This window comes from Lepidochelys kempii, chromosome 9 (genome assembly GCF_965140285.1).
Source record: "Lepidochelys kempii isolate rLepKem1 chromosome 9, rLepKem1.hap1, whole genome shotgun sequence".
NCBI lineage: Eukaryota > Metazoa > Chordata > Testudines > Cheloniidae > Lepidochelys > Lepidochelys kempii.
This window is the reverse complement of record NC_136388.1, coordinates 98,445,771-98,470,759: the sequence shown is the minus strand read 5'-3', so window position 1 is coordinate 98,470,759 and position 24,989 is coordinate 98,445,771. Positions and strand designations below refer to the sequence as shown.

At 41.6% G+C, this 24,989-nt stretch overlaps 1 protein-coding gene across 1 annotated transcript in view; it reads left to right on the top strand.

Annotated features, from left to right (window-relative positions):
- Window positions 1-18,388, top strand: part of HPRT1 (hypoxanthine phosphoribosyltransferase 1) — a 29,339-nt gene extending 10,951 nt beyond the window's left edge. The window contains exons 4-9 of the mRNA XM_073358504.1: window positions 4,601-4,666; window positions 7,228-7,245; window positions 10,692-10,774; window positions 13,671-13,717; window positions 16,544-16,620; window positions 17,228-18,388. Coding sequence (XP_073214605.1) covers window positions 4,601-4,666; window positions 7,228-7,245; window positions 10,692-10,774; window positions 13,671-13,717; window positions 16,544-16,620; window positions 17,228-17,275 — 339 coding nt within the window. The 3' untranslated portion in view covers window positions 17,276-18,388. The remainder of the gene's footprint in view (window positions 1-4,600; window positions 4,667-7,227; window positions 7,246-10,691; window positions 10,775-13,670; window positions 13,718-16,543; window positions 16,621-17,227) is intronic.
- Window positions 18,389-24,989: the final 6,601 nt, after the last annotated feature.

Sequence of the window (24,989 nt, the reverse complement as noted above, 5' to 3'; positions counted from 1 at the left end):
GCCCCTTAATGAATGAAGTAGTGTACAAGCTGCTTTTATATGCTTTTCTCCCAGTGCCCATGGAAAGATTTTGGCTCTCCCACCACTACCACCAACAGGAGTGTACACACACACTCAGCCTATAATAATTTAATTTCCTTGAACTAATGCAGTGACAGAAGGACATATAAAAGAAGAAAAAAATAATGATTTTCAGCTCTTCTGAGCAAAAACCAGCAACAAACCCTCTGTATTTTACACTTAGTCCAAGGGACAGTTTCAGTAAATTTCTGTGGTTTGTTTAAAAAACAAGATTGCAGTTGAAAAAGCGAGAGTCAGTGACACCACTTGGAAAGCTTCTGCAAAAACAATCTGTTGAAAGATGGTTGGTTTTACATAGTGTGTTTTCTTTATTTCGCTTTCCTAGTTTATTGGGCATATTTACATCAATTTCTTTAATATCTCTGTTCCTTCTGCTTATTCCGCTCCAGAATTTTAGGGAATTTTGCTATATCAGTCCTTTGACATTAAGAGGGGAAAAGCATCAAGAGGAATTTTAAATAAATGAAGATCCTATTTTTATGCAGATTTTCTTAGTAATAAAGAATAAGGAAAGAGAAGTACAGAGTATATCCTGGATGGGAAGCTTTCTAAACAGAATGCTTTCATGGGGTGTTGACTCTTTGTGGGATGGGGTGGGGGTTATCAGGCAACCATACAAAAAATGATGTCCCGCTCTGTATAAGTGCAGAAGTCTGGTCACTGATGTACAGGGCTAATATAAAATTTACAAACATTTTACTTCTGCAGCACTGTAAGATGGTGATTAATATCCAGGGATAGGCTCTTTAGATTAAAACACTATGGACTGGAGAAGATTGTCCTAACACAGACATCCATGGAACTGGCTGACTAGACTTTTTGTTATTAATACTGCTACTACTCAGGACTTAGAGTGCTTTTTTCCAGTGATTTCAAACACACAAAATGAATAAATACTATCCATATTTTGATGATGGGGAAACTGAGGCCTATGAGATCTGTAACTTGCCCATGGTCACATAACAAACTAGTGCAGAGTTGCTAGTTGAACCCTGGTCTCTTGACACCAAGTTCTTGGATACAATTGTTAGACCACACAGCCTTCCTCATTATACATATTTTACAATCTGGAAAAAAGGAATCAGAAGTGCCATGATTAGCTAGGCAAGACAGCTGAACCTTGTATAACTATTCTGGAATTTTGAGATCACTTTCTTATATGTCTCATTGACTGTTTCAGTGTTTAGAAGTATACAGCTACTGAATGTTGGAACAGGAAGCACATAATGTGATCGCAATTAAACTTCACTTGCAACTTCTGCTTTCACAGTTTTTACAAATGAATGCTTCCAGAATGAGCTGGCATGCCATCATGGGATGGAAAGGCAGCATTTAAGAAATAAGAACTCTTCCTTCCTAACAGACTGTGAAAAAAAAGTTGTATAGGGGCGAAGAAGAGCCAAAAACACAAGATGTTTTGGCGGGAGGGAGGAAAAGCGGGAGGGGTGTTACCGTTACTACCAGTCAATGTTTTAGGAAAACTGTCAGGGTTTCATCTTGGAGGTTAAAATGGCTTTAAAACTGAATGCAGTCTGCTTAGTGCATTGTTCTGAAAAACAGTTCATGGTAAGTATTTTACAGCACATATACTTTAAATTGTTTAAAATTAAGTTATTTAAAGCTATTTCTGAGCCATTAGCTAGTGGCCTCCATCATATAAAATACTGCTATCATTTGGCAGTGGCCAGAATGGAGTCTGGGGACAGTCTTAAAGAGTAAATCTCTACTGAATGTTAAATCAATATTGAAACAAGGTAGAAACTGATTTCATTGTCCATCACTGGGCCCTTGCTGCTACTAATGTCACAAATAGTGTCCTTATGTGAAATGAAAACTCATTGTTTAATTATTAAACAACAAAGTTCTCAACACTGGAGAAGACTGGAAATTGGTTTATAGTCTGAAACTAGGTACCAATGCTGCCAGTGTTTCAAATGCTTTAGCTTTTTTATCCTTAGGTTGTTTAGAAATTCAGTCCATACATAGTGAAGAATACTGGTTTATATGCTGGTTCACATTTGTACTTAGCATTCTAAAATGTAGGAATATTTGGATTGAAAGACAAAGCTTTTGAGAAATTGTTAAAACACTTGTGTGCTCTGCTGGTTGTCATGTTTCAGCAGGGGTAAGCCAGAAGTTCCTCGTAATATGTGATGAATGATGTTCCTGTTTGATGGGCTATGTGCTGCTATGTACCCCAACATAGTATTTTCTGCATCAAGACCCTGATCTTGTACATGTGCTGAGAATACCAGTCTGAGGGAAAGTTTCCAATCAGCGGTTGATGCTTAGCAGTCTCCTTGTGACCTAACATTTAAAAAGGGAAGAGCGAGGGGCTAAGAGAGAAACCGCAAAGAATAGAGCTATTTGTATCTTGAAATGGAAGAATTTCTGTAGGTGCACCTAAGATTCTTTTCTAAAGGTGAACTCCAAAATCTACGTTAGTTGCCAGAGCACTGGTGTAATTTATGAGTGGGCAAGATAGCTTGCTTTTGGACATTTAAAAATCTTGTAATAATTGTCACACATGTACATGCTTTCATTTTTTTTAAAGGAACAAATACTGATAATATCTTCCCCCCGTCCTTCCTTTTCTAAAGAGTGAAAATTTTTCATCTTTCTTTTTGGAAGGATTATAAAATCCTTAGTGTAGGAATAGATGAAAAGATAATTATAATAGAAGATAAACAATTGTAAGTATAAAATATACTAAAAATGTGTCAAAGAAAACTTGACAAGAAGAAACTATCATCTTAATAGCCTAACGCGGGGTGAACACAGGAAATGCACCTCAGCATTTTGAATATAGAAGTCTTTCAAGTGCTCTCACAAACTTAAATATGTTTTTGTGGTTTAATTTATCCACTTTCTCAAACATTCAGATACTAAGATGAATATCCTCTGTCTTAAGCCACATCATCTTGGGCATCGTTTTTGGACCATTTCAGTAAAATGGCTGTTCTCGTCAGGCAACTCTGTCTCTGGTCAGTTATGGAGTTTCTGAGACAGTGACTGGTATTTCTAGATTTCTTATTCAGTAAATATGTAGCTTTTCAAGGTAGCATAACTACTGTTTTCCCTTAAAATATATGAAGTAAATCTATCAAAATATTTGAAAAGTGAGACTATTTCTGTTCTTTCTTGGCTTGAGACTGTATCCTAAAAATTAGAGATGGATGATTCTATTAGATCATCCCGTCACATTTTACACATCCCCAGCTATTGAACTTTCAACATTTCTTTGTGGAGAATATTCCAGAGCCTAACAGATCTTAGTGTCAGAGAGTTTTTCAAATAATCTTAATTCTTAACTTCATCCCAATACTTCTAATTTATAACCCATTGTGTGTCCCTAAATAATTACTTTTCCTCCTTTGGGTTTACACCTTTCAAATACTCTTTTGATGGATGAACTGTAAGTAAGAACTTTTGAAGCTAGTGAAAAACAGAAAAGGTAAAGTAAAAAGGAAAGTCCATGTCTACTATTTCAGTTCCGTTCTCCATCCTCTCCTTCCTCCCCCCAATGATGGGTTATGATGGCAAGTCTGTTTTGTAGTCTGCGCAATAATGGAAGTAACACATACTTAATTTTGGCTGCTGGAAAACTGAAGGTGATCAAAGTCAGTTGGATGCCCAAAATTAAATTCAAAGGTCATTCTTGAGCACCTGCCAGTTTTCATGTTAGGTTGTACGTTCTTTTTGTAGTTTGAGGTTCAGTTGTTTCTGTAATTAATTAGTATGGTAATACCCAGTGTTACATTTAAATCACTATCAACAATATGTTAATAACTGTTGCAATGAAAGTGTAACATTGCTGCATCTCAGGGCCGGGGTGCCCATCCTTTGACAGCCTCAGGGAATCAGTGCTCATGGCTGGCTAGTCTGTTGGGCATCCAGGCTTACAGCTGAGCAAGTGAACAGTCAGTGGCTCAGTTCTTCTGGGTAAGAGTTGAGCAAATCCATACTCTGTAGCTCCAGCTCCCTGGTTGAGGGATGCGCAAATCCACAGTTTGTAGCTCTGGCCCCCTGACTGATAGCTGAGAAAATAAACCACGAGTTGCTCAGGCCTTCGCTCATTGCGCCCTAGGCTTGCCAACAGTCGCACTCTGTACAACAAAATCTGGAGTTGCTGAGTGCTGCAAAAAGCAGTGAGAAATACCCCTGTCAGATATAGGTGGGTACTGTTTAGTAGTATTCTTATTAATGATGATGATGATATTAATATTGGGAGTAGGAGTGGGGCAGGTGTGCTAAAAAAAACAGTCCCTTATTTTTGAAATATGTTGGTAACCCTATCCAGCCCCCAGTGCAGGGCTGGGGACAGGGTGACCCAAGCCCACCCTGCTCCACCGCATCCCAACCCAGGTCCTCCCAGCAACACAGTAGGACCAGTATCTCTTTTCCTTGGGCTACTACCAACCGGCGTCTGGTAGGGATGTTCCACGGCTGCTGGAGCCTGGTTCCTATTTTAATTACTTCTAATCACGCTAATACTTTGTTTTTTCCCCTTTTTAACTAGAACGATGAGTCAACTGGAGAGATAAAAGTAATTGGTGGGGATGACCTCTCAACCTTGACTGGAAAGGTATGTCTTTTAGTGTGAAACAAAAGAAGTACACAACACATTTTTAAGCTGCTCTGCATCATTTTTCTAACTAAATTTTGCAAGATGGCTTTATTTTTAAGACTTATCTATGTTCATATAGTACTATTCTAATGGTCTAACTTAAGGTTTGTGTTTTAAATGAAAATGCATGCAAAGTTTCAAAATAGAGGAGATATTAATGCCGGAATCATAAGCCCTTGAAAAGTGTGATGCCATTTCCATAGAATCATAGAATATCAGGGTTGTAAGGGACCTCAGGAGGTCATCTAGTCCAACCCCTTGCTCAAAGCAGGACCAATTCCCAATTAAATCATCCCAGCCAGGGCTTTGTCAAGCCTGACCTTAAAAACTTCTAAGGAAGGAGATTCCACCACCTCCCTAGGTAACGCATTCCAGTGTTTCACCACCCTCCCAGTGAAAAAGTTTTTCCTAATATCCAACCTAAACCTCCCACACTGCAACTTGAGACCATTGGTCCTCGTTCTGTCATCTGCTACCACTGAGAACAGTCTAGATCCATCCTCTTTGGAACCCCCTTTCAGGTAGTTGAAAGCAGCTATCAAATCCCCCCTCATTCTTCTCTTCTGCAGACTAAACAATCCCAGTTCCTTCAGCCTCTCCTCATAAGTCATGTGTTCCAGTCCCCTAATCATTTTTGTTGCCCTCCGCTGGATGTTTTCCAATTTTTCCACATCCTTCTTGTAGTGTGGGGCCCAAAATGGGACACAGTGCTCCAGATGAGGCCTCACCAGTGTCGAATAGAGGGGAACGATCACGTCCCTCGATCTGCTGGCAATGCCCCTACTTATACATCCCAAAGTGTCATTGGCCTTCTTGGTCCTTTTCTACAGAACTGCTGCCTAGCGATTTGGTCCCTAGTCTGTAGCGGTGCATGGGGTTCTTCCATCCTAAGTGCAGGACTCTGCACTTGTCCTTGTTGAACCTCATCAGATTTCTTTTGGCCCAATCCTCTAATTTGTCCAGGTCTGTCTGTATCCTATCCCTACCCTCCAGCGTATCTACCTCTCCTCCTAGTTAAGTGTCATCTGCAAACTTGCTGAGGGTGCAGTCCACACCATCCTCCAGATCATTAATGAAGATACTGAACAAAACCAGCCCGAGGACCGACCCTTGGGGCACTCCACTTGACACCAGCTGCCAACTAGACATGGAGCCATTGATCACTACCCGTTGAGCCCAACAATCTAGCCAGCTTAAAGATGGGCACTACATTAGCCTTTTTCCAGTCGTCCAGGACCTCCCCTGATTGCCATGAGTTTTCAAAGATAATGGCCAATGACTCTGCAATCACATCCATCAACTCCTTTAGCACTCTCGGATGCAGCGCTCCCATGGACTTGTGCTCCTCCAGCTTTTCGAAATAGTCCCCAACCACTTCTTTGTCCACAGAGGGCTGGTCACCTCCTCCCTATACTGTGCTGCCCAGTGCAGCAGTCTGGGAGCTGACCTTGTTTGTGAAGACAGAGGCAAAAAAAGCATTGAGTACGTTAGCTTTTTCCACATCCTCTTGTCACTAGGTTGCCTCCCTCATTCAGTAAGGGGCCCACACTTTCCTTGACTTTCTTCTTGTTGCTAACATACCTGAAGAAACCCTTCTTGTTACTCTTAACGTCTCTTGCTAGCTGCACCTCCAGGTGTGATTTCGCCTTCCTGATTTCACTCCTGCATGCCCGAGCCATATTTTTATACTCTTCCATGGTCATTTGTCCAATCTTCCACTTCTTGTAAGCTTCTTTTTTTGTGTTTAAGATCAGCAAGGATTTCACTGTGAAGCCAAGCTGGTCGCCTGCCATATTTACTATTCTTTCTACATATCGGGATGGTTTGTCCCTGTAACCTCAATAAGGATTCTTTAAAATACAGCCAGCTCTCCTGGACTCCTTTCCCCCTCATGTTGTTCTCCCAGGGGATCCTGCCCATCAGTTTCCTGAGGTTGTCGAAGTCTGCTTTTCTGAAGTCCAGGGTCCATATTCTGCTGTTCTCCTTTCTTCCCTGTGTCAGGATCCTGAACTCGACCATCTCATGGTCACTGCCTCCCAGGTTCCCATCCACTTTTGCTTCCCCTACTAATTCTTCCCCGTTTGTGAGTAGCAAGTCATCATTTTAATGATGAATATTTCATTAAAAGCACTCAAAAATGTGTAGGCTCTTATATTTTGATCTATTGTTGCATACTTATAATGCTGTTTTTCAAAGTCGTAAGAATTCTACAGACCAGTTAGTATTCTGCATGTGTCAATAGACGGTTATCAATGAGAATCTTCTTGCCAGCACTTCAGAAATGTTAATTAAATAGAATTGGCATTGTTGCATAATGTCTTTGAATTGGATGTAATAATATTACAAATTCTTTTTCTACAGTTTTCAGCTTTTGAGAATGTGAAATTCTGTAAATGGTGACATTAGCATATGTCACTGCATTGATAATATAAGTAATTTAACAGAAAACTGCTAATGGAATCAACATAATCGCCAACTAAATATTCATGGATTTTTTTTTCTTTTTTTTCCCCCACAAGAACGTCTTGATTGTAGAAGTAAGTATTATGTTTCGCTTTGGGTTCTGTAATGTGTGATTTGTGATAACATTTTAACAGGAGATGGTCCTGAATCTGAACACCTCTATATTTCAGCGAGCTGTGAAACCTGAATCTAGGCCTGAATTTTGCAAATGGCCCCTAATTTTCATAATGAGCTGACCCACATACCCTCAAAGTTAGGAATATGTGAAGTCCGGATCTGAATTCTCAGGTTGGCCCCATCTCATCTTACTTAACTGCAGGGAGAGAATGTCCATGTCAAAGTTTTGCAATTGTTACTTTCAATTTGCTGGGATCCTATTTAATCATACTGGTTTATATACTAAAGGAACTTGAACTAAGTGAAATTAAGGATCTCTGTCACTTTATTAATGCACAGACAAGAATTTAAACTGCAATAGTTATGGAAAAAGATTCTTATTGGGAATATCTTAAAATATATAAAACACTCAACAGTGTCTGATGTTTGCACGTATCATTTATATACTAAAAATAAACAATAAATACATTTGTGTTGCATAAAGAGTCTCACTTACCACTGGTTTCAGAGTAGCAGCCGTGTTAGTCTGTATCCGCAAAAAGAAAAGGAGGACTTGTGGCACCTTAGAGACGAACAAATTTATTTGAGCATAAGCTTTCATGAGCCTACAGCTCACTTCATCGGATGAGCTGTAGCTCACAAAAGCTTATGCTCAAATAAATTTGTTCGTCTCTAAGGTGCCACAAGTCCTCCTTTTCTTTTCACTTACTACTGTAGCTCATCATGCACCTCTGGATATTAATATGCAGAATACAATTTAATCTGACTTCCTAGCTGTTAAGATAAATTAGTTCTTACATTGATACCTCCTTTTATTGATGGATGGAGGCTTGTTCTAGCCAGTCAATATTAACTCCTGGGGGAATTCTGCGCCACTGCGCAATGCAGATTTTTTCAGAAATTAATGTTCTACATGCAGAATTTCCTTTTCCCCACAGAAATAGGTTGCAGTGCTGCTGGCTGCCTCTAGGTGCTGCTGGACCCAATAGAGCCCAGCTCACACATAGAAGACACTGCCAGGGGGAGGGGGAGGGAGCTAAAGGGCTCCTGGCAGCTACAGCATGCCCTGAGGGAAGGACTGGGCAGCGTGCAGGAAACTCCATGCAAGCCTGGGCTGAACATCAGACTGTTTCTCCTTCTGGATCCCTGGGCTCTGGGGGCGGATGTCTCGGCTGGACTCTGGGATGGAAGGGGGTGGGTATCTGGGCCAGGGGAAGCCCCGCAGCTGGACTCTGGGGAGGAGGGGGTGCGAGTATCTGGGCTGGGGGAACCCACAGCTGGGCTCGGGGGGGAGGAGCGGGGGGAGATTTGGTTGTATTGGTTGATGGGCGGCCCTGCAGCTGGGTTCTGGGGGGAATGGGTTCTGGGTGTCTGGCCTGCCGAGCTGGGCTTGGGGGGAGGGCAGAGAAACAGGAACTGGGTTGTTGTAGGGGTTTTTTTTAAACTCTCTCCTCCTGGAGGAATGTTTGTATGTTTCTGTATTGTTACAGACATACTTGCTGACAGGTATTTTGAAATAAATTACCAAAATAATTGAAACTGGTGTGATTATGTAGTGTTGTTTGGCAAATAAAATTTGGAGAATTCTGCAGAGTGCCCCCCAGGAGTAAACATTGATTCATTTGCAGATAATGTTCTTGAACAAGGTTTATAACTAAGGCCCTACTTACAGCATGGGATGATTGTAAAATAATTGCAGCTGAGTTGCGGACAAGACATGCAAAATCTCAGAAAGGTAATAAAGGTCCTTTATTAATTGCAGTAATTTGGAAAAGCCAGAGAAGACCTATTTGTTTAAGAAAAATTTGCTGGAACAATATAAGCATTCAAGTATTATGTTATGCCTGCTAATTTTTTTGATAACCAGATATTTTGCTGCAACTGTATTACAGTCATTAATGCACGAGACTAACAGCCGGACTGCCAGCCACCCAGGGCTGACAACCAGGCTCCCACTGTCAGCCCCAGTCAGATGTCAAAATTGTGGTGGAAGCCCAATATTATGGGATCCGTAATTTCCGCAGTATCGCAAATTAAGTAGGGCCTTATTTTTTAACCCTAGGATAGAGAAGTAGTGGCAATAAACAATTAAACAACTTCCTATTTACACAAACAGTATTTTGAAACCTAAAATCATATTAACTTCTTTTCACTTAAATAAACTATGATGATTATGTCAGTAAGAGCCATTTCCTGAAATTGGTCCTATTATGGCACAAGGGAGTGACAACTTCCTTTTGTCATCCCAAAGCTCCTACCTTGGAAATCCTGGGTTTTTACACACGATCCTGCTTTGATCCAAGAAAGCTAGTCTAGTCTGTCATTTATATATTCTATTTTAGTGCATCGTCAAAGTATGTGTGCACCAATTTTTACTTCCCCACTTTTTTTTCCACACAAATATTTCAGTCACCTATGTGATCATTGTCTCCTTTGAAGTGGATTTTACTTCTGAAGGGCAACTATACTGAATTTTATATGGGTCCCATTTGAAATTAATTTATGTCTTTTGAGTACCAGGCAGCTAAATAAATTAGTTTCTCATCTGTTCAATGGCCTATATCATCTACATGGCAGGTTCTTGTCAAACATGAGCCCCATTGCAAATCACCATTCTGCTTGTCAATCAAACAATAAAAATAACTTTACTATAACTTATCTTCTTATGTATGATAGTACCATCATTTTTCATATGATGCCTCCTGTGACTGGCAAAAAAGACTCTAGAAAACTCAGATCTGTCACCTGTAACCACAGGGTCAAACACTGATAGGTCAGTGATGTAACTGATTTCTGTCTTGACTTTAAAAGCTACTGACATGGCAGTTAGGCCTGGTTGCCTTTGTCCATGCATCAGTCTATTTAGTGTGCATACCCACAGCCCTTGTTCATACTTGTGTTAATATCCATTATTTGAAGCGCTGAACAGTTAAATACAACCTGGCATAATCCTTAGGTGGTTTGGGGTGTTTTAGGGGGAAGCTGTATAAAGATAAGATGCAGCAATCAATTTTGCCTTTCAGTGACACCCACTTCTTTATTTCATGTACACCAGACTTCAGACCAGATAGAAGAATGTTCTGCTGAAGGCTTTGTGTTAATCCAACCCAAATTAGGAAATTAAGAGTGATTCTGATGCTTCAGTGCTAACGCTTTCATTGCAGTGGTTATTAATATGACTATTGCTGTTAGAAATGATCTCTTACACATAAAGGATGGCCACAACAGTGCAATAGGGAATAACACCTATATTTGTTTATGTGCAGGAAAAGCCTGATTTCCACTTAGCGAGTTATTTTCATATTATTGCATCTCAGTATGACATGGGCTCTTCGATTAGAATCTGGAAGTGCTACTTTAACAGCTTTTATATAGTTTTCTGACGTGGCTTTTTTATCATCAGGATATAATTGATACTGGTAAAACAATGAAAACACTGCTGTCTCTGCTGAAGCAGTACAATCCAAAGATGGTAAAAGTAGTCAGGTGAGTTGTTATTACAGCTGCTTGTGTTGTGTATTACTTTTTTAAGAACTATAAAAATAGTGAAATAGGATTATAGAATACTTTTATATTTGAAAGGAATTTTTTTTCCCCCTTGACTCAAAGGTGAAAACACCCTTCATAGTATTGTACGTGGTCACACTTTCTCTAGTATAGGGTCTGTTTATTGTGAAAAGGTGCACTTATTTAGACCGACAGGAGCACTTTTCTATCATTTGTGTTCCGACTGCTTAAGGGATTTTGTAGTGAAGAACGATGTGGGGGCTGCCTCTGTGTGTATGAGTGTGTTGGGCATGCATTTTGTCTTGATTACCCTAGGATTTTTTTAAAAAGCCTCCTAATATTTCTGCTCTGAGCTTTCTCAATAATCTTAAGGGGTATTTTTTAATATTATTGGATGCGAGCCTGATTGCAAAATTGGAACCCTGGTTAGCAATTTTTAAAATTGCCATTAGCCTGCAGTAACTGTGTGCAACTCGGCTATAACAATCAAATGTCCGAGAATAATCTGGCCATATCATCTGCTGGGTTTTACTTTTTAGGATTTTAACATTTTTAGTCAAAATATTTTTAAAACACTTATTTTGTTTAAAAAACTTATGACTAAACAACCAAAACTGATGACCATTTAATGTTACTAACAAAGTAGCTGTCAAGCCTAATGGTTTTTACACTTCATAGAATCATAGAATATCAGGCTTGGAAGGGACTTCAGGAGGTCATCTAATCCAACCCCCTGCTCAAAGCAGGACCAATCCCCAATTTATGCCACAAATCCCTAAATGGCCCCCTCAAGGACTGAACTCACAACCCTGGGTTTAGCAGGCCAATGCTCAAACCACTGAGCTATCCCTCCCCCCAACTTCAGATGGCTTGTTCTCTTTCATTATCAAGCTGAATCTTATTTGCATTTTACAGTAAAGATATATTGACTTATAGGAATTATAGATAAGTAATGGGTGGAGGTGGCGTCTAGTCAGGCAGCATTGCCATACCAATACTAAAACAGTTGTTAGACGTGTCTCAGGTAGCTACTTTTTCTGGTAATCTTGGAGTGACATGTCGAGGGTGAGACAGTTACAGACTTCTTATTGGTTTGTTATCTCTGAGGTCACGACAACACACCGGGGAGTTTGAAGAGTGTGTCAAAGGGCTGTATGTCCCTGATAGGGGCCTTTTTTAAAGGGCTTGTGGGCCCTGCCATTACATTTTACATCATATACATATAGCGTAATAGTAAACGACATTCTGGTCACATTATGTAACTTTGAAAAAAGCTTTTTGTAATACTGTAAATTTGTCAAAAGATCTAAGCCATAAATATGCATAAAGGTGAAGATGCTTTACATTTTTGTACCTGTAAACGCTTGCCTGTTTGTGTGTTTTCCATTGCTTTGTGTTGCAGCTGTTGTGCAGAGGGGTTCCAACAGATCCCAGTATGGATTTGAGGTTCCTTGGTCAAATCCCAAACTGGTAGCCCCCAAAAATTAAGTCATTCAGCCAAAACTTCTGTAAACCTCAAATGTCAACGAAGTCAGAAAGCTGACAAGTTTCCAGAAACCCAGCTGAATGCTGGGTTCAGAGATACAAAGGGATTTAGTGTTATGTTGATAGGCAATGGCAGATCCTCTTCCACCCTTAAAGGATGTGGCTGTCTTGCAGGTAGGGAAAGTCATATGGGTGAATACAGAGAGGTTGTGAAAAGTTGACCAGAGGGCAAGTATCCCTGAGAGAAAGGACAAAAGGCATCATGATACCAGGCAGTGGGGCTTAGCAGGGCTTCTTCTTCTTCCTCTCTTCTCAGAGAGCCTCTTCCCTTAAGTAGGTGACACTTTTGAGTACATAATCAGCTTGAGCTGTCTCCAGTGTTCATCCATCAGACACGGGACTTTCTCTCTCCTTTTCTTCACACAAAGCCTTCCCCAAACAATTGCAGCCAAACACGAGACACCACAATGGCCCTTTATGTGAGTGTAGGAGCATCCATGGACTACCTCGAGTCATTGGAATGATACCTCAATATATGGTGATGGACAAAAAGTATGAGAACACTCACTCTGTTCTCCTTTCTCTCTACTTCCTGGAAAGTGCAGTTTTGTTCTGAAAAGTGACAGTAAAAATGGCACTGTCTTAACTTGGCAAATCTGCTCCATGTTTGTATTCTGTTACATTTGCTGACTTTAGTGATAATACTGTTAGCTCTGCAGAATCAACACAGCTGAGAAAGGGGGAGCTGGATTCCATGCCCCTGTGTGCCTCATCAACAGGAATGTTTATTAAATTCCACTTACAGGGATAATCAGGAGCACCTGTGCAAACCTGTTGAAGACATACTGTTGTAAAGGTGGATGCAATTTGGCTTGCAGAACTTCTATGTACTGGTGATGGTGCATAAGAAGGAAGGAACCCAGTTTGGCTCTCAGCTCACAGGCTGAATTTGCAGGTGTGATAACTAGAAAAGCTCTCTCTTTTCTTGTGAACAGAGCACTGTACCTGAGGTTTCTTAGACAAAATGAACATGGAGTCTCATTATGCCAGTTTACAGAATCACTTTTCAGAACTGAATTATACTATAACTCCTGGCTGACTTTTCTACTCTCTGCGTCAGGCGCATGTTTGACTCTTGTCCATTTAGCTAGACTGTCAACTGTTCGTGATTCAACCAGAAGTCTTCATCCGATCAATCTGATTGATTGCTGGGAGGTACAATACAGGATATATTTAATTGATGAAATTCTGCCTTCAGTTATACCCATTCAATATCAGTGAAGTTCAAGACTGGCTTGGTTTTTAGTAATTAATTCTCTATCTAGTTTTTTTGATCATCTTGTAGCTGCTGATTTCCATATTTCAAATTTCTACTGGTTTTAATTGACAGCTTGTTGGTAAAAAGAACTCCTCGAAGTGTGGGATATCGGCCTGACTGTAAGTGACCCCTTTTTGCCAGTCATCAATAAATATTTTGAAATTAACAAAGAAACACATTATCAAAGTATATAGAATGTTTTTAATCAAACTGTAAGAATATTTGGAATGTTTGTCTCCAGTTCACTTTTTTCTGATGATTCTTGGGCAATGTACTCTGATTTATCTAGTGCATAACAATACGTATGGGCAGAATGTACCTTATTTTGACACCCTTTTTATATTAAAGGGACATTGTCTAGTAGGTATGTCCAAAATACAGGTGGTTCTTCAGCAATTGTCCATATAGGTTCTACTTCTGATGCACACGTGCCCGATGCACACAAGATTGGATTCTTTTGGCCAGCAGTGTCTGTTGGGATCACGCCTGTGCCCAAGGGCATAAAGGGAAGAGTAGGTCCAACCATCCCTCAGTTCTTGCTTGGTGCCTGTAGCCACAAGCCAGACCCCTACATAGAGTCTGCTTCTCTTGCATACTCTGCAACCTAAAACCTGATTTATTTTATAAATAATTAGTATAGACAGGGTAGTGACAGTTTAGTGGAGTTAGTAGTAGTATTTGATACCTGTGGACTATAAGACAAACAAAGCAACAAAAAAGTCTTCTTAGAGTTAGGGATTTACCAAGTACAAGGATCTAGCCCAGCTTCAAAACTCGCCCCTTTTACAATGCAGCTATCCCACTGCAGGATAGACACCCAAGGCGTCTTTGTGCCTCAGGGAGGGGTAAATCTGATGTACTGTGTATTATCGGCCATTTTTTCCTAAAAGAACGCACAAGACAAGAGGCTTGCCTTGGGTTAGAACGATCTCCTTGTATCTGGAGAAAAAGGCCCTGCTAGGTCTGAACAGCCGTCATCTTGCAGCACTTCTGTATGCTCTGGCTCAGCTCCTAGTTCCCAGGCTCACTGATCTAAGAAAGCGTCAGCCAAGACCAGCAAAGTAGCTAAGTCATCTGAGAGAGGCAGGGAAGAACATGGCTCCTCTAGGCTCTAGAGAGCCCAGATATTGGTCACCTTCAGAGGGACCGAGTAGAAAGAGGCAGAGATCACCTCAACCTGCTTCCTCAAAAGGTAGGTTATGGCCCAGAAGGGATCCCTCTGATATCCATCACCGAGACCAATCACCAAGCAAGAGTACTATCTCAAGCAGAGCTCTGTGCTTCGCCCAGCACTGATCTTGGTCCACCTGGTGCTGACAGTGTCAGCATCTACGACTCCCGTGCTGATGACCACAGTACAGCTCTTCTTGGTACTGACCTGAGCACGGAAGCCAGTTTTGGTAGCGAGTGATCTAACTGACTGCTCAGCCTGAATCACCACTGCTGTCTTCAGTGGTGCGAGAGTGCCTTCTGCTAGTGCCATTACAGTACAGAGCACTTTCTCGATCCTGGCAAGAGCGGAGCCCACAGCTCACCCTGGGAATCTTGTTAAAGCAGCCCCACATCTAGAAGAGGAGTACTCGCTTCCTCAGCTTCTGAGCACAGCAGGGAGGCATCCTCTGCCCACCAACCCTGGTCCCGTTCGTATGACCCCTATTTGTCAGACAGGGCATCTAGGACCTATTATTACACACACAAACCTAGGGGATCTAGGGAAGCGCATTCTCCATGGTGCTCACCCCGTAGCCCCTTAATCTTACCAGGGTCATACCTGGCTCTGCTTGGGCCCCTTGGCGCACAGCTAACAAGAAAGCCAACTTCTACTGCTGCTTCTAAGGCTAGGTCTCCCTCCTCCACGAGATCCCCTAGGGTTGTAAAAAGGCACAGGTGGCTCACACTGTCAGCAGCAGGAACGTGAAAATGAAGAACAGCAGCTATTTCCTTGTCCTTACCAGACAAGGCACATTCCTTCTTCACAGCCTGACAGCCATAAGATGTTCCAGGAATTTCTGTGCTGAATGGCAGACACTCTTGAGATCCCTGTAGAAGTAGTGCAGGAAAAGTCTATGGTTTTACAAAGCACTGTTCCCGCGTGGAGGCATCAAGATCCGATGCCCACTTTGGCAACGTTGCCCAGTCGTCTTTATTCAGATGCAATTCAAGCACCCACTTCCTATCTACCATGGCACTGCTTGAGTGTCACCAGAAGTGGACTGCACATGGACTGTTGCTTGAGGAGGAAAAAACGGTTACTTACCGTAGAGTAACTGTGGTTCTTTGAGATGTGTTGACCTCATGTATTCCATGACCCACCCTTCTTCCCCACTACAATGGAATCCTGTAATTACCTGCATTCTGTATGGGCGAAGGAACTGAGGGACGGTTTGACCCACTCTGCCCTTTATGCCCTTGAGTGCGGGGGTACAGGCCTAGCCACAGCAGACTCTGCTATTCAAAAAAATCTGATCTTGTCTGCACCGGGGGCATGTGCACCAGAAGTAGAATCCATGTGGCCAATCCATCGTGAAGAATCATGGTTACGATAGAGTAAGGAACTTTTGCATGTGAAACTTTTAAAATGAAACCTAAATTAGTAGAAATGCATTCATGAATTTCAAAATTTCAATACAAATAGATTTTATTTGGAGCAAACGTTTGTAAGCTATACATTGCAGCATTGTGCTACTGCATGAAAATCAGAAATTGAAATTAACGAGTCTGTTTTCATTTCTAAGATAAGTGAAATGAATGAAGTTAACGGACTAGATAGTGAAAAGTAAATTAGATTTGTAAAATAGTTTAGAAACTGAGGATGCTTGAGGAGAACAAATAAGGACATTTGGGTTTTAAAAAAAAATATGCTAATATGACAGTGCTTTTTAAAAAAACAAAAAAACCACTGGTACATGAAGTCTAACAAGACAATGAATTATGGTCCTTTTCAGTTGTTGGATTTGAAGTGCCGGACAAGTTTGTTGTGGGTTATGCCCTTGATTATAATGAATACTTCCGAGATTTGAATGTAAGTAATGTTTTCCTTAATACTTTTTACTCTTTCAAAACTAGGGAGAAGGAAATAGGATAATTCATTTTTTTCCTACTTAAACTGTACTTTCATACACAAGCCTGATCACTTTGTTAGTGATGTAGTGGCCAGGGAAAAACTTTAGCAGCAGAGCAACCTTTCAACTCTCATTAGGCAGGCCAACATGGATCTTCTGCTTAGCTCTGGAGAAAGGAGGCTTACATGCTCCTTATTGACTAGAAGGGAAAGAATGGAACAGCTGTAGTGGTCTTGTCTCACCAGGTTTTTTCACAATTAACAACAGAAGGACAATTTGGAATAAAGAATGAATTGCCCTTGAGTTCCCACCCATTCCTGGGTCTTGTTCTCTGGGTGGCACAAGTCTCTTAGCAGGGATCAGGTGGGATATGGGGGAATTAACATTTTGATACAAAAAACAGACTTTAAAATTATTCTGTATAAATCAACTAATGAAATTAGCGATAAATAACATGGAAATGTGTGATACCCTTTTTTTTTCTCTCAGTAGAATTGCATTATTGAATGAATGTCTAAAACTTTATAGATGTTAGTTTTCTAATATCAGCTTTCTGTTTCGTTTCAGCATATTTGTGTGATTAGTGAGACTGGGAAACAGAAATACAAAGCGTGAGAGCATAGTTCAAGTGCTGTGACAACAGAGCTTTGCAACATTTTATTTCCTGAGTCCTATGTTTTAACAGATTCAAGTCTGAAACACCAGCTAACTGTGTAGAATGTCCGAGCCTCATTGTCATATGCTCACTATAGCTTATTGCATGTACAGTATAAGAAACTTGTCTTGTTCATTTATAGTTTTGAAATGTCAAATAATTAGTGCAGTTCTGATTTTTATCTGCACTATGAATCTATCAACTATCGCTACCCCTCGGTGGGTTGTGTTGTTTGTGAGCTGCACTCTTGAAGTGGTGAATTGCTTAAACCTAATCGACCCTGAAATACTTCAAAGTACTGTTAATGTAAGCCCATTTTAAGGTAGGGAAGTCTATTAACAATATTTTGAAATGTGTAAATTATATTTTAATGCACAATTGTGATTATTGATACCTGCACTCTTGGGGTGTTAGAAAGCATGAGGAGCAGCCAGTTATAGTACCTGTAATCGCCAAGGTGTTAACCACGGCTCGTGGAGTAGCCTTACTGCCATTAAAGGAAGTCTGAGTGAAAAATGTCAGTTTGGGCCGAAAGGAGATGGACTGACAAAACTGAATGTTTAAAAACTAGTTCTCACGGAGCTGCCCCTTTCTTGTAGGTTAATATTTTCTTCAAAATATTTATCACCCAGTGGGAATTGCCTTTTAAATCTAAACAGCTATAATATATTTTACATTTGTGAAAAAATATGGTAATGTTTATAAGAGTCACAAAGCAAAGTACTTTAAAGGCTGTTTCTTTAAAATAAAACCTATACACCTGCACCCTCATGGTATACATTAAAATGCTCTTGAAATGTGCTTTTTGCTAATGATATTTGGTCCTAAGTCTTTCTAACAGTGAAGGCAGACTCTCTGCCTTTGCAAGTTTCTCAAAGACTTCAGTAAATTCTAGTATACCATATGTAGAAAAAATATTGCACTGGGGGGAAAAATATAGAAATGCTTCCATGCACTATACCAAACTAGATTCACAGAATATAGTGTTTATATATTGGTTGTTTGATCTGCTTTGACAAGGTAAATAGTGAAGATAATTGCTTATTAAACACATACATATGGAAATATACAAATATTTTGTGAGTGATCCTTATGTTTTGTCTTGTTGACTTGTCTCTGCTCTGGAGATACCTTGAAGAATGCTGGTATTATTCTGGACACGGTGCCTCACACAGAGTCCATCTTGGTCACATTTTTTAGTCTCTTGACTTTCACAGTTCCTGTACAACATACTTAGATTCCTGTCTTGTTTTTCAGAACTTCACATAATTCAGGGCGTAATACATACTGTTTTCTTGCCAGGCAAGCTACTCTAACTGTATGAGCATATGTTGGATCATTCTGTTTTTCTTTTTGAAGTTTAACTTGTTTCCATAATTTTTCCTAGTAGTGCACATTCTCTGAGATATATTGTCCATGCCTAGTGTGCTCTGGTACAGCTGTATAGGTAATTGGCCTAACTACAGTATGCATTATTTACAAAATTTAGGTTAGTCTTAATAGTCATAATCAGTAGAAGGCTTTTGTTTGTGAATCTTGTCATTACAGAATAGTATACAGGTTGTGTGTGACTGAACCGCATTTTAAAATGTTTTTAGCATTATGAGTTTTATATTTAATATTCCAAAGAGTTCCTCTAAATCCACGATGCAGTAGCTGACTATTTAGCATTTTGTCTTAGGTTCTAAAATGGTGTTTGCATATGTCTTTTCAAGGTCAGGCCTTGGCCCTTGGACTTTACTTTTGAGTATACGTGGTATCTGGTATACTTGGCAATGCCAAGAAAAGGACAGAAGGAGCAAAATAAATATTTGAAGAGAGAAATGTGTAAAACTCTCCAAAATCAGTTCACCTAATTGGCCTTTGACTTAGGCTATGTCTGCACTATGGACTTTACAGCAACATAGCTGTACCGTTGCAGCGTCTCCTGTGTAGCCGCTCTATGCCAGCAGAAGAGCCTTCTCCCACCAGCATAATTAAACCGCCTCCAACAAGCGGCGGCAGCTGTGTTGGTATGAGAGTGTCTCCTGCCGACATAACACTGTCCACAGCGGCACTTTTGTTAGTGAAATTTATACCAACATTTATACCATTGTGGGAGTTTTTTCACACCTATGACCGACAAAAGTGCTAGCGTAGACAAAGCCTCAGTCCTGGCTGCATTTAGGGCCTGATCCTTCAAGATACTGAGGACCCACTGACTTGAGTAATAGTTCCCTGCTTCACTAGGGGTGCTCTGAGAATAAATCCATCCATGTGTCTAAGGCATTCAGATACTACTACAATGGTGGGCTGGAGGGGCATAGATGTACCTACCTTGATAAAGGACAAAAAGTGAGAGTCAAGGATGTTTAGCACATTGTAGGATTAGGCCCTGAAGTATTCTGTCTCTCTAGGTACTTGTATACACCCCATCACTGTGGCGTCTGAGTGCCTCAAAGTGATGAGTCTGCTATCCTCACAATACCCCTAACAGATGGGGAGCAGAGCCATAGGAAGATGAAGGGTACGCCTACACTACAGCCAGGGGTGGGATTTGCAGCTCACGTAGACGTACCTGCGCTGGCTTTAATCCAGCTAGCTCCCCGGAAATAGCAGTGAGACTATGGCGGCCCAAGCTGCATAAACAAGGACATATCCAGAGAGGGTCAAGCAAGCTGAAGCTGGCACCATGGCATCCTCCCCACTCTTTTAGGCAAGCTAGCTGTGGTAAAGCAAGCCTGGGTACTTCTATACCCTTGGCTGCAGCTTAGATGCATCTTAAGTGCCATGCTCGTGGTCATGCAGGAGGTGTGGCAAAGCTGGGAATTACTCTAGTCCTCTTGACTTCCATTAAACTGTCTTAACCACAGAACTGTTCTTCCATAGGATCAAGCAGCCTGTAGGCTTTAAAAACCAGTGTGATGTGTGGACTGATAAATTATAACGGTTGTGAAACATTTTGTTCTGAACAATGCTTTGTTTAGTTTCTCAGTATGTAAAATTCTGAGAAGGAAGAGACCCTTCTTTTTTGGACTTCATATATAAAATCTTGTATACATCACAGATGAACTTTGTTTACCCTTCAGAAGCAGTGCTCTGATTTAAAAGTTTATTTATATTAAAAATATTGTTCACAGTAAGAAACTTCATTGTACACTATTGTGTCCTAGCTAGGTTAGACTGCAATAATTCAGAACACTTCTGAATTACTGCAGTCTAATTTTAAACATTAAAATGTACTACATTGATACAAATTACATAGTCATTGCCTGAAAAGAAATAGAAGATCATTTACTCTGTAGTCCGGGTATAAAGGACTGGGGGTTGAGTTGCATTTTTTTTAGTTTAAATTCTCTCTTTCTGTAAGTCAAATATACATTTGTCATAGGGTAGTCCTGCCTTGAGCGCCCTCCTATGGGAGGCTGTGGTACAGCAGGCTCAGCTGCATCAGATTCCACTTTGAGTTCCCTGTAATTCCACTTCAGGCTCTCTTGCTTAATACCCCTCCTTGGGGCTGGTTTAGTCCCAAAACATAGTTCAAATAATCTCCAACAAAAGGCCGTTTCTCACAACCAGTGTAAGTAGTCCCTAAAACCCCACTTTTCCCAGTGGGGAAACCCCCTCCCCCGTCTCAGTGCTTGGAGATCATCTTCCCAGGGAAGCATCCTTCACTCCCTTGGCTCTCACGTTCACCTGGGTCCACCTCTCCAGTGTGGAGGTGGCAGCAGATAAGCCCCTCTGCTGCTCTCCCCCCCCTCTGGCCCTGGATTGGGGAGGTCAGCTGGAAATCCCCATTGCTGCTCTCCTGCTTTCCCCCAGGAGCCACATACTGTCTCCTGGCTCTGGCAGCTCTCACCTGCCAACCACTCACTTCCAGGCAGCTCTCACCTGCCTCTTTCCTGACTTGACCCTCAGACAGCCCTGACTCTCCAGGTCTCCCTTTCTTAGAGTCTCCCTGATTTTTGTTATAGCCCCAGATGCTGCCCCATCCTCTTGAATTGGCCAAACTGGGACCACCTGTTCTGGCACAGGGACACTTGACCTGCTTCATTTACAGGAGCCATGTCTTTACTGGGGGGGAAATGCTTGGTTTTGAATGCTTACAGAAGGTGATACGCAATCCCTGATGCATTTGTAATTTTACACTGGATAATTCAAACCATGGAACATATTTATTTTAGCTGCCTAAATTCTACAAATTACAATTCTGTTGTGTGGAACTTTGGTTTTTTCACCATCTTTGTTATTATGTGAAGCTTAAAGTAGGCTAGATAAATAAAGCATTAATGAGGCTGAACTAAAAATATTCTAGAGAACACATTGATGAAGCTTGATTAAAAGCCTTGATACAGTTTGAGTGCTTGCAGTTCATTCAGTTTCATCTTTGTATAATATTGCAATAGAAAATTTACTGTCTGAGGATCCAGCCAAACAAAAACATTTAAATTGCCTTGTAATTGTACATTTCACTGATTAAGTAGACATTAGTTGCATTGCATCTTAAATTATGCACTAAAGTCCCTTTATGTTTCTATATTAGTAGATCAACAGTGCTATCTGATGCTACTAAGTAGGTGCCCAGGGTTCACCAAAGGACTGTTCTTGTGTGGGGCAAATTGCTCATTCCCAATTGCACCTTGCAGGATCAGGTTTCAAAAGTGTGGGTACCCTCTTTTATTAGTGAAAGGAGAAGGTAGCACTTTTGTTTTGCGATAGCTTCCTGACTCTGTAAAGGTACCAGGATCCACCATGGTCACAACTGTTGCAGGCCTGAAAATGAAGACAGGAGGAGCCATGTGAAGAGTGGGGCAAAGAAAAGGACAGAGATAAAGGTGAGTGATTTTTTTACTAGGGGAGCTGCTGTGGGAGGGAATGTACTGGCAGTGGTCAGGTAACAAAAGTATCTGCTGCCACTGTCAGGCTGGGTGAAGAAAAAGCTACTTTGGATGGCTAGGGTGGACAGGTTTCTTTAAACTTGACTCTGCTCTGAGTTAATCAGTCACTGATGCTGAAAAACCTCTCTAGTATTACACTAAAATGAAAGTAGGACTGGCAGCGGGCCCTCGGCCGCCAGTGTCTGTTCGTTCAGCTGTAGCTGGATCCTTCCCTTCCTTGCAGTTGCTATTATTTAAGTAACAAAAAGTGATTCTTGGCTTCTCCCCTTCCAGCTACAATCAGAAAAAAACCTGCTGTGATTGTCAAGTGTCTTCAGTTTGCTGTCAATCAGTTGCATATTGGTGAACTATAAACTGTGGCATTAGGAAGGGCCTCTTCCCAGGAGAGAACCACTTCCTGTGAGAGGGCCCGGTGTTGATTTTTTTTTTTTTCCTTTCACAACTGCAGCAGAAAAAGAACCAAATACACAGCAAGTGTCCTGCTAGGTCCCTTTTTAACTCCACATCTATGTCCAACTTTTACCACACGTATCCATGGTAAATTGGCCTCTGCAATTAGCTAATTAGTCCCCAACCTGTCCACTGCCCAGTTTACACCTTCTGTTGTTGGGATTGCCACAGGATATCAGTGGGGTCAGAATTTGGCCCCATTTCTTTTTCTTGCTCTGTCAGTGGTAACCAGTCACTGGTTTCCATCGGAATGTTGATTATTTCTGTGGTAGCTTTTTCTATTTTATATGACAGATGTTTAAACACCTTTACTCCAGAGTCTATTACATTGCGTGGGTGCAGTAAATGCTGTTAACTTTTTCAACCTTGCTCTTTCGGGTCCGGGACGGGGTCGGCAACCTGCAGCTCTGGAGCTACATGCACCACTTTGGCTGCTCCCTTATGGGCAGCCGTTTTTTGAGGGGGGTGCGAAGTGCAGGCTCTGGCCGGGAGACGCTTACCACAGGCGGCTCCCAGCTGGCAGCACAATAGGACTCAAGCAGGCTGCCCGCCTGCCCTGGCCCCATGCTACTCCCGGAAGCAGCTGGCTGGCTGCTGGCATGCCCCTTGAGGGGAGGGGGACAGCGAGTTTCCATACGCTGTCTGTGCCCGCAAGCACCACCCCTGCAGCTCCCATTGGTTGGCTCCCAGCCAATGAGAACTGTGAGGACGGTGCTGGGGTCGGGACAGTACGCAGAGCTGCCTTCCACCCCCACCAGGGGCCGCAGAGACATGCCAGTCGCTTCCGGGAGCAGCGTGGGGCCAGGGCAGGCAGGCAGCCTGCCTGAGCCCTACTGCACTGCCAGATGGGAGCCACCTGTGGTAAGTGCCTCCCGGCCAGAGCCTGCACCTTGCACCCCCTCCAGCACCCCAACCTCCTGCCCGAGGTCAGAATCCCCTCCTGCACCAAACTCCCTCCCAGACCCCACACCCCAATCCGCTGCCTCAGCCCAGAGCCGCCTCCTGTTTATAATCAAATTCAAACAGCTCATTACCAAGGCAACTGTTGTCTACCAATAAAACTCTTGGAATTTCTTGTGAAAAGGAAAGGATGTGCTCAGCCATTACTAGTATGTTCCAACATCCAACAGTGTAAAAAGTCTAACACCAGAAATAAAATAGATCAGATAATTACCTTCAATAAAAAAAAAAAAGGATTGGTGAGTAGTAATAACTTTAATATGCTCAATTATTATTAGTTGATAAATTCTAACTCTACAAGTAGCTTTGCGTGTGATGTGGCTCTCGAAATATTTTGATCAAAGGCAAAAACCAAAAAATGGCTCTTCTTTGGAAGGTGGCCGACCCCTGGTCTCGGAGGTTTTCGTCTTGACCCTGCATTTGGTAGAGGAGATCGCCCTCTGCTGAACAGTGCCTGTTGTAAACGTGCTCAAGCATTTGGTCAGGCTTTTCACAGGGCTCCGTGTCCGCCTAACTCTGCTCGAGAGAGTGTGAAACTCCCACTGACTGAAATGGGAACAGATTTAGGCCAACATGGAGCCCCTCTGAAAAGCCCATCTTCAGTGTACAACTGCAAATAGCATTAGGGCAAAACGGAGGCTATTTACCTTCCAAGGAATGATTCTCCCCCAGATAACATTGGCTGCCAAGTACTTTTCAATTTGGTGTCTAACCACTCCACTTTAGAAGCTGCTGCTGCCACCCAGTGACAAGTAGGCTTCATTGTGCACTACAGACCCTCCGGCAGACTCAGGTGCTAAGGGTCACCTTTAAAAAATGTTGCAATATATTTATTTGTCAGACATTTGTCCGTTAAACATCTCTTCTTGGCATTTCTTCCTTCTCTCCCCCCTCCCTGTCCCAAACACACCAAAAATTACTTACAGGGATTTGACAAGGAAACATTATTTAGTATTAGAATGCCATGTGCAGTATATGACTTTGTAACTTTTTTGGCTAGTAACAGCACAAGTTAGTTAGCTTTTCTGTCTGCTACAGAGCACCAGCCTTTGTGCATCTTCCACGCTCCCCTCTCTGCATATCTGATACACCTCCTGACAGTTATGCACACTCAAAGGTAATTGTTTTCATTTTATGGGTAAGGCTATAGGCATGCTCTTATTTGGTTTAGCATAAACTGAGACCCGAGATACTGGATAGTTTTTATATAGAGACTTATATTGAACTTGAATATTGAATTGTATTTTGAGGAGTTTTTAATACCCTCCTTTGTTATTTGAGCATGAAAACCATTCCCTCATACGTGCGGGACTCTGTAAGGTAAGTGCAGTCTGCCGCTTTCATGATACTTGACAGTTTTCAATCCAGAAAAGTAAGGTTTCAAGTT